Source organism: Silurus meridionalis, chromosome 11 (assembly GCF_014805685.1).
Source record: "Silurus meridionalis isolate SWU-2019-XX chromosome 11, ASM1480568v1, whole genome shotgun sequence".
NCBI classification, from domain to species: domain Eukaryota; kingdom Metazoa; phylum Chordata; class Actinopteri; order Siluriformes; family Siluridae; genus Silurus; species Silurus meridionalis.
Window position 1 is genome coordinate 1,770,001 of NC_060894.1, and position 10,000 is coordinate 1,780,000.

At 38.5% G+C, this 10,000-nt stretch overlaps 1 protein-coding gene across 4 annotated transcripts in view; it reads right to left on the reverse strand.

The window, feature by feature from the left end:
• The window catches only part of dpysl2b (dihydropyrimidinase like 2b), a 28,161-nt gene that overhangs the window by 6,395 nt on the left and 11,766 nt on the right, over positions 1-10,000 (reverse strand). For all 4 annotated transcript variants that reach the window (XM_046861507.1, XM_046861508.1, XM_046861509.1 and 1 more), the window contains 6 exons: positions 6,535-6,623; positions 5,739-5,923; positions 3,546-3,710; positions 3,155-3,216; positions 2,679-2,759; positions 681-749 (listed from right to left, as the gene is read on the reverse strand). In XM_046861507.1, coding sequence (XP_046717463.1) covers positions 681-749; positions 2,679-2,759; positions 3,155-3,216; positions 3,546-3,710; positions 5,739-5,923; positions 6,535-6,623 — 651 coding nt within the window. The remainder of the gene's footprint in view (positions 1-680; positions 750-2,678; positions 2,760-3,154; positions 3,217-3,545; positions 3,711-5,738; positions 5,924-6,534; positions 6,624-10,000) is intronic.

Below are 10,000 nucleotides of genomic sequence, written 5' to 3' on the forward strand. Positions count from 1 at the left end.
CAAGTCCCTAAATGGAGTTTTGTCCACGCTCCAGTTCCAATTCATCCCAAAGGTGTTCAGTAGGGATGAGATCAGAGCTCTATAGCAGGTCACTTAAGATCTTCCTCTCCAAAGCATGTAAGCCAGATCTTTAAGGAGCTCACTTTGTGCAAAGGGGCATTGCTACGCTGGAACAGGTTTGGGTTTCCAAGTTCAAGTGAATGTAAAAATTAAGTGCTTCCAGCTTTGTGGTTACAGTTTGGAAAAGAAATGCATATAGAAGGAAAGGTCAGATGACCCAATACTTTTGGAAATATAGTGTATGTTTCAAAATTGGATGCACACAATCGTTTAGGAGATCCAAACCTGCTCCAACACAAATCTAGCTCTATGCTTTACAAGGGTTCCAGTCTTCTATATTATATGATGTGGCTTTATATTTGTTTGGGATCTTCACCATCATGTTGTATATGCTGTTTATGGCATTTGGCAGATGCCCTCGTTCAAATAACTGAACAGCTATGATGTTAAGAGCCTTGTTTAGGGGCCCCGGAGGGGCAGGTTGGTGTGGCTGGGAGTTAAAGTCATGACCTTCAGATCTAAAGGTTAAAAAGCCACCACGTGTCACACAAGCGAGTTCATTTCTCCTGAACAACATCCACACTGATCCCTGTAAGATTTGGTGTAAATGTGCGATGTACCTCTTCTGGACGACTCAGCACATGTCCCTCTGGCCCGGTGATTCCCAACTCCAGTATTCTGCGCTGCTCCTGTAGGATAAACAAAGATGTGACGCATGAACACAGGGATGTTCTTTACACTCTTTACACGACAATCTTTCTTCCAGATTTCTTTAATATAATTGTTTTTCCTGCTATACGATTCCTGCATCAGACTGCACTAATAACACGAATGTAACAAAAGTATTTAATCAGCAGGGTTTTTGATTTACATTTCATTTTATATTGTTCATTATTGATTTATTGTGTTTATTTATTTCTTTTACTCTTCAGGTACATATAGAGTGTGTACAACCTATACCAACTGAGCATTTCTTAGATCAGGTCCAAGTCTGCAATTGGTTAGAAAAAAAGGAAATCTTAATATCAAATAAAAAATACAATTATCAAAATCGCATATTTTTTATTTGTTTGTTTATTTATATGAAAATGGTGAACTTTTGCAAAACTATTGAACTAAATAAATAAATATTATATATGTAATAAAGATTTTTTTTTATGTAATTATCCTGTATGTCTTAAAATATTAATTAATTAATTGATATGTTTGTTGATTCATTTGCGCACTTCCTTGCTTATTAATGTTTTATAACATTTTTATGTTTTCTTTTTTTTTTTTTCGTAAACTTATAAACTTATACATTTTATAATATCCACATGGATATAAAAAATCCATAAATAAGTACAATAACTGAATTTACCGCAAACACTAACAATTGAGTGAAAATATCTTCAATATCGTAACTTAAGTCAAGAATTCAAGTGAGGGGAAAATTCACTGCTAATACGTCCTGTATAATTGTGTGCCTCCAAACATTGTGGTGAAAATTTGGGGCAGAAGCACATATGGCTGGGAAATTCAGGTGTCCCAATACTTTTGTCCATATAGTGTGTGTAAAAAAAAATAAAAAAATAAAAAAGGATCAGTTCAACCTTACATTTGATTTATGCAAATGTTATGCATATATTTTGCTTACCGTAATTTCCAGACTCTAAAGCGCACCCAAATATAAGCCACACCCACTGAATTTTGCAAATATTTTTATTTTTAACATAAATAAACCGCACCTGTCTACACTAATGAACTTTACACGGTGTAATGGGTGAATTATGTTGTGCTTCCTTTAAGAGCATAGCGGTATTTTGGGAATAGCATGCCACTGCATTTTTCCGCTATTACTGCATGTGTGCAAGACCGAGGAATATGTCCTTATTATTTTCTGATGCTCATTTCTAAGTTTCTTTGACTAAACCATAACGCTGTTGCCAAGAAAAATAAAAAAGCACGAGTTTTGGAAACCTGTCTGTGCTTATATGATTTCTGTTGTAACTGGAGTTAGTGAGCTCTCCCTTCACCCAGACTCAACACGTTACAACGGCTTGTATCTAAACAGTAGCCGACCAAGAAAGTCATTGTTCACTGTCTTCCTCCTTCCTTTCACAACTATTTCTCTCGGGAGTTTATCTTTTGGCATCGTCGTGCGTTTAAAAAAAAAGTTTTTTCTCCCGATGCTGTGCAGCTCAGAACATAGGTGAGGTGCGTTTTTTCGTTTCCGGTCGGAAATTTCATTGGTCTAATGTTATGGGGTTCAGTTTTTTGGCTTGAAGTTTGTGAAACCGGGAAAAACCCAGGAAAAATTCATAAATAAGCCGATTCGTTGTTTAAGGGTTCAAAACGTGGGGAAAAAAGTAGCGGCTTATAGTCCGAAAAATACGGTTTATTAACAAAAACAAAAATCTTTTTCTCTTCTCTACGATGAGGACTGTATTCTGATTTCTGGAGATGTTTGTGACAAGCAAAACTGTCCAGAGCCGAGCGTGTGCATTAATAACTCTGATATCATGAAGAAGTTATGCTCTTCTGACTGCGCCAGTATAAAGTCTGAACGCTTTACAGAAGTCTCTGATGGTTTAATCCATATGGTGTGTGTTAAAGTCTTTCCGATCGGGGAATCTTACCTCGGCGATAATGTCTCCGTTCTCGGCGTGGACCTGTGCGATGGCTCCGAGGTCCCGGATCACGCTGAACACCTCGTAGATCTGCACAAGAACCAACACACACACACGTACAATCACATATGCACCACTATTTCTCTGAAATTGGCCTAAGCAGATCTTCTTGGATTCTGGATTTCGTTCTGGCGGTGTGTTTTTTCACGCAGATGGAAAAGGCAGCAGGAGACCACCAGAGCCCCCTTTTGTTTATGAATGAGTCAGAAAGACATCTCTAAAAGATCGTTTCCCGCATTTTTTTTTCGTCCCTTGGTCTTATGCCTGATTCACTCTGTGCCTCTGGAAAGCTTCACGTCTAAAGGAAACACTGTGTCTCGCAGCTTACATGATGTAAATAATGTCGAACGGGTCTGGATTTAATTTCGGCTGGGCGATGTAGGCTGAGTGGAGGAGAACCGATGAGAAGTTCCTGAGACGCATACCTGAGAGTCGGTCAGCTGGAAGAAGTCCTTGTAGGCCAGATAGACCAGGAAAGAGTTCACACCTGGAAAGAAGATAAACAGAGGAATTAACAAGAATGCAACAGCTGTATAAAGTATTGGGACACCTGACTTTTCCAGTCATTTGTGTTTCTGGAGACACACAATTGTATTTAGGTCTTTTGATGCAGGAGCATGGAATTTTCCTTTACTTGAACTTCCACAAATCTCTTCACAAAATCTAGAGCATCTTCATAATAGAGTGGAGCTTATTGTAACAGCAACGAAGCATCTTGTTCTCCATTTATGGTGTCTTTATGATGGAACATTTAATTCTACTCAAACATCTTAGAAGATAGTGATAAACACTGTGTTAAATTTTTACGTGTCGTACCGTGGTCCTTCACGAGCGTCTCCATTTCCTCCTGGATGCCTTTGTGCCACTCCGTGATGTCGACGTGGAGCGAGTAATCGCAGCACGACTTACTGTCGGCCCACTGACGCCACTGATTAAACGCCGCCATCAGGCTGGTCCCTGGTTCCGGAACCACGTGATCAACTAATTGGGCGAAGACACACAGGCGAAGACTTTTTTAAGGCGGATAGACACGTATTCTGAGTGAGTGATAATGAATTATGGCGTCGGTACAGAAGGAAGACAAGTTCATTGCTTAGAGGTCACTGGAGGTCAGATTTGTTTACTGAGAGATTGTAACCCTGATCCTATTTAATCCCACTTATATTCTTCAATCAATCTCTTTATAAACCTTCATTATGCTCACTATTGAAGCACTATTTCGTTTTCCATTCACGCCAGAAGCCTTTATTCAATTCAATGAAATTTCAGGTGCAGAGATTTTTTTACAATGGACACTGTCTCAAAGCAGAGGAAAAGAGATAAAGCGCTAATAAAAGAATTTATAATTTTGTTCCTTATAATTGTAAGTTTCTCCCTAATTAGAGATCCAGTGGCAACTGTGGAAAAGAAAAACTGAAACAGGATGAGGAAGAAACCTTCAAATCAACCAGACTCAACACCGAATGTCCATTTATTACAGTTCCATCAGTGATAAGTATCTAAAATAAACTTCTCTTCTCTTCTCTTCTCTTCTCTTCTCTTCTCTTCTCTTCTCTTCTCTTCTCTTCTCTTCTCTTTCATTCCTTCTTTTTCCTTTAATTTTCTTTCTCTTCTTTTCTCTTCTCTTCTCTTCTCTTCTCTTCTCTTCTCATCTCTTCTCTTCTTTTCATTCCTTCTTTTCCTTTAATTTTCTTTCTCTTCTTTTCTCTTCTCTTCTCTTTCATTCCTTCTTTTCCTTTCCTGATATTTCTCTTCTTCTCATCTCTTCTCTTCTCTTCTCTCATCTCTTCTCTTCTCTTCTCTTCTCTTCTCTTCTCATCTCATCTCTTCTCTTCTTTTCATTCCTTCTTTTCCTTTAATTTTCTTTCTCTTCTTTTCTCTTCTCTTCTCTTTCTTCTCTTCTCTTTCCTTTCCTGATATTTCTCTTCTCTTCTCTTCTCTTCTTTCTCTTCTCTCTTCTCTTCTCTTCTCTCTTCTCTTCTCATCTCTTCTCTTCTTTTCATTCCTTCTTTTCCTTTCCTTTTCTTTCTCTTCTTCTCTTCTCTTCTTCTCTTCTCTTCTCTTCCTTTCCTGATATTTCTCTTCTCTTCTCATCTCTTCTTCTCTTCTCTTCTCATCTCTTCTCTTCTCTTCTCTCTTCTCTTCTCATCTCATCTCTTCTCTTCTTTTCATTCCTTCTTTTCCTTTAATTTTCTTTCTCTTCTTTTCTCTTCTCTTTCTTTTCTTCTTCTCTTTCCTTTCCTGATATTTCTCTTCTCTTCTCTTCCTTATACTCTTATCATTCCTTTCCTAATATTTCTCTTCTCTTCTCTTATTTTTCATTTCCTTCTTTTCCTTTCATTTTCTCTCTTCTCTTCTCTTCTCTTCTCTTCTCTTCTCTTCTCTTCTCTTCTCTTCTCTTTTCTTTCCTTAGAGAATTCCTTATACTCTTATCATTCTTTCCTAATATTTCTCTTCTCTTCTCTTCTCTTATTTTTCATTTCCTTCTTTTTCCTTTCATCTTTTTTCCTCTTTTTTTTTACTTTAGCTTCAACCTCATTACATCTTGACTGTTTTTCAGAGCTGCCAAAGGGCCTGAACCCAAAAGAAACAAAACATTTTCCCACAAAAGGTAATGAGATACTAACAGTATAAACGAATAAATAAATCGTTTGCATTTTGTTCGCTCAAAGACCTCATGAGTTCACAGGTCAGTATTTTAAAAGCTATGAAAAAAACCCAAAGTTCTGCTCCACTGTGCCTCTGGTGTGAGTGAAGTGAACGTTTCAGTACAAAAATAGATACCTGAGAATATTATCATGTTTTGCAGGGAGAACATCTGGAAATGAGATGAACAGTATTTGTCAGTTTGCAATAAATCAGACTGCATTGGATTTTCGAATGAAAATCTAATGGAAGTGTGTGAAGTTGCTCCACATGTTCCATGAGTCTCCCCTGTGCCATTTCGCATAAGAGCATTATCAGAGAGACGGAGTGATTATTTCACACAGCAGTCGTGCTGAGACTCACTGATCATGGTGGTTCCTCCTGCCACTGCCGCCCGGGTGCCCTGGTAAAAGTCATCAGCTGCTGTCATGCCTCGGTCAGGCATCTGAAAGCGAGTGTGGACATCAATACCTCCAGGCATCACCATGCGGCCATGAGCATCGATGGTCTTCACTCCACCTGGGACAATCAGGTTCTCACCAATCTGCCTACAGAGCAGGAGAGAGGAAGGAGAAGAGAAGAGAAGAGAAGAGAAGAGAAGAGAAGAGAAGAGAAGAGAAGAGAAGAGAAAAAAAATTAAAAAATAAACGGAAAGGAAAGATGAAAAGAAAAGAAAAAAGGAAAGGAAAAGAATGGAAAGGGGTATTTTAGTGAAGTGCTTAATCTTATGATTGTCTTTTATATCTATCTATCTATCTATCTATCTATCTATCTATCTATCTATCTATCTATCTATCTATCTATCTATCTATCTATCTATCTGTCTGTCTGCCTGTCTGTCTGTCTGTGTCTATCTATCTATCTATCTATCTATCTATCTATCTATCTATCTATCTATCTATCTATCTATCTATCTGTCTGTGTCTATCTATCTATCTATCTATCTATCTATCTATCTATCTATCTATCTATCTATCATCTATCTATCTATCTATCTATCTATCTATCTATCTATCTATCTATCTATCTATCTATCTATCTGTCTGTGTCTATCTATCTATCTATCTATCCATCTATCTATCTATCTATCTATCTATCTGTCTATCTGTCTGTCTGTCTGTCTGTCTGTCTGTCTGTCTGTCTATTAAAAAATACTTACTTGATGAGTCCATCCTCCATGTAGATGTCTGCTGAGAAGGACTGGTCATCATTCACGATCTTCGCTCCTTTGATTAGGAGTCTCTCACTCTGGAAACATGAATATATGAACACAGCATTATTACATGGAAAAGGAACCGAGATAAAAGCGCAGAATTCTGAAGGAATAAAATGTGCAGAGTGGAAGAATTGACTCGGGTTACAGAGTCTGTGCTCAGGAAGGAAAGCTGAAATATGAAGCATCAGATCCTCGTACTAATTTAACCGGAACCTTTTAAAGACATTTACGAGGCTGGCATTTCTTTTCACCGAGCACATCAGTGAGTTTCTCACCACACTCAGATCAACCAGTTCCTCAAATGCCAGGACGTCGCCACTGGAGCAGCCAGATGTGCTTACATGACTTAAATTTAGTCTTGGGTGTATTCAACATGAGGCAAATTTTAAATGTTGTCTTAGCTACACAGTATATAAATATATATAACGTAACACCTGATGTTGCCAAGAAAAAAATAATTCCCCAACTCTATTTCCATTATCACCACAATAACCAAATACAACACAGTATTTCTTTCAGAATACAATATTTCTGCAATATATAAAATAGATATTTTGTCTGTCTGAAGTCTACAATCATGAACATCTTCCCCTGTGATGATTCAGCAATAGTGAATAATAATAATACACTATAATACAGCTATAATTTATTTAATTTATTAATTTAAGTTAATTTAGTTTTGTAAATGAGTGTTACTGTTAAATATGTCAAAAGGAAAAAGAGGAGAAGAGAAGAGAGGAGAAGTGAAGAGAAGAAAAGAGAGGAGAAAAGAAGAGAAGAAAAGAGAGGAGAAGAGAAGAGAAGAGAGGGAAAGGGAGGGAAGAATAGAGGAGAAGAGAAGAGAAGAGAGAGAAGAGAAGGAAAGGGAGGAGAAGAATAGAGGAGAAGAGAAGAGAAGAGTAGAGAAGAGAAGGAAAGGAAAGGAAAGGAAAGGAAAGAAAAGGAAAGGAAAGGAAAGGAAAGGAAAGGAAAGGAAAGGAAAGGAAAGGAAAGGAAAGGAAAGGAACAGTCTGGATAGTGAGATTATTTGGAAGTTCTCCACACTGTAACTTTCTCAGATGTGGAGTTTATCACATGATCCACAACCCAAATCTCCATCACTGCCACCACTGAAACTAGTGTTTGATACAAATGACCAAAGCTTTGCTTGACCCCATGGAGCTTCAGATGACCAGTTTTTGTGGAAACAGGAGAATCAGAAGTTTGGACACAGATTGTGGAGAAACCTAGAGAACAGTGTAACAGTTTTTATGTCCAAAACCTGTACATGGCTCACTATCAATAATCCATAGTTTATCTACAAGGTAGTATCAGAAATCTTTGAGATTCGCTCTGTTTACCAGAAAGTGCTTTATTTACCAACGTTTCCACGCCATCATCTTCAAAATAGTCCACTTGCACAGCAACACATCTCTCCCAGCGTTCTTCTGAGTCCTGAAAGTCTTCTTATTATTGTTAGGCAAATGTCAGTTCTGCCTTTTGCAGGCCAATTAAATGTTTTTTGTTGTTTGTTGTTTGTTTTTTGGTGAATACTTGTCTAGTAACATCCATAAAGTTGCACCCTTTAAGTAGAGGAATAAAAAATGAGGGAGTAGAGAGAAACACACTTTTAGGGATCATTACACATTCACGTGTCGATTGGCCCCTGTTTTTAAACGAATAGCGCTATTTTAAACAGTATTCTCATTTTCTGGGTGACGTGTTGCTTTAACATGGAAAACGCCATTGAGCAAAACCATCTTGTGTTAATGTGTTAAAAGCACCGGTGTGTTATTGATTAGCGAGGCAGAATTGCTAACAGATCCTGTGCTCTGTGCTAAGTGTTTTGGGTTGCATGTTTGGTGTAATGGTGTCCTTTTACCGTTTCCTGAGTAATGATACCAACAAGACGAGCGATGAAACAGAGCTCACTGTTGGATGAAATGAACCATAGACTAGGATCCAGATCTTCTAAATCAGTGCTTCATGACACTCCCACCACACACACACACACACACACACACACACACACACACACACACACACACACACATCCAGTGCCGCTCCTACTACAAAGTTCTTTACACGCTCAGTCCTAAAGGACACTCATTTCTGCATGAAAAGCAAGCAGGATCCATTCTGGTCACAAGACACACTGCATGGTTTTTCAGACAAAGGCGTCTCTGTCCCAACCTTGACGCTTCACATGCCTAATGGCAGCTTGGCAACCCGGGCCAGAGTGCGTCTGGCGTCCCCCCAACATGATGGTGAAGCCCTGAAACAGGCAACTCCTAACACAACTCGCAAAACAAGGACACAAATAAAAACTAAAACGAACAGAAGATCAGAAATGATCAACAGTGGAAAGGAAGTATTTTTTCTTCATTACTGAACTCAAGTACTTTTTAAAGTGTTTTTTTGCTTACGACGATTCGCAATTTTCGAGGCGTGTAATTAAACACGCGTGCAGCTCGATAATTACACAGATAGACGAATAACTGGGTGGACAGACAGACAGACAGACAGGCAGGCAGACAGACAGACAGACAGACAGACAGATAGATAGATATATTTGTAAGACAGACAGACAGACAGACAGACAGACAGATTTAACAGACAGACAGATAAAGAGATAAATAAATAGATAGATTTGTCAGACAGACAGACAGACAGACAGCTTCAACAGACAGCTTCAGCAGACAGACAGACAGACAGACAGACAGATTTAACAGACAGACAGATAAAGTTAAATAAATAGATAGATTTGTCAGACAGATAGATAGATAGATAGATAGATAGATAGATAGATAGATAGATAGATAGATAGATAGATAGATAGATAGATCGATTTGTAAGACAGACAGACAGACAGACAGACAGACAGACAGACAGATAGATATATTTAACAGACAGACAGATAAAGAGATACATAAATAGATAGATTTGTCAGACAGACAGACAGACAGACAGACAGACAGACAGACAGACAGACAGACAGATAGATAGATAGATAGTAAGACAGACAGACGGATGGATGTACGGATGGACAGACGGACAGACAGACAGACAGACAGACAGACAGACAGACAGACAGATAGATAGATAGATAGATAGATAGTAAGACAGACAGACGGATGGATGTACGGATGGACAGACGGACAGACAGACAGACAGACAGACAGACAGATAGATAGATTACGAGGTCCATTCCCACAGTCCTTCACCCTCACTGTTTGTGCTCGTGTAGCTCCAAAAGATTAATTAAGCAACAGATGCTTCACCGATGAGAACATGAAGATGAGAACAGCTCAGAGTTCTCTCCATACGGAACAGTTTATCCACATACAGTACGGCTGGAGCTAAAATGAAGACGGATTAAACATTAAGTAAAACTCAAAGAGATGCCAAAAGCAACTGCAGAGCTCACAGA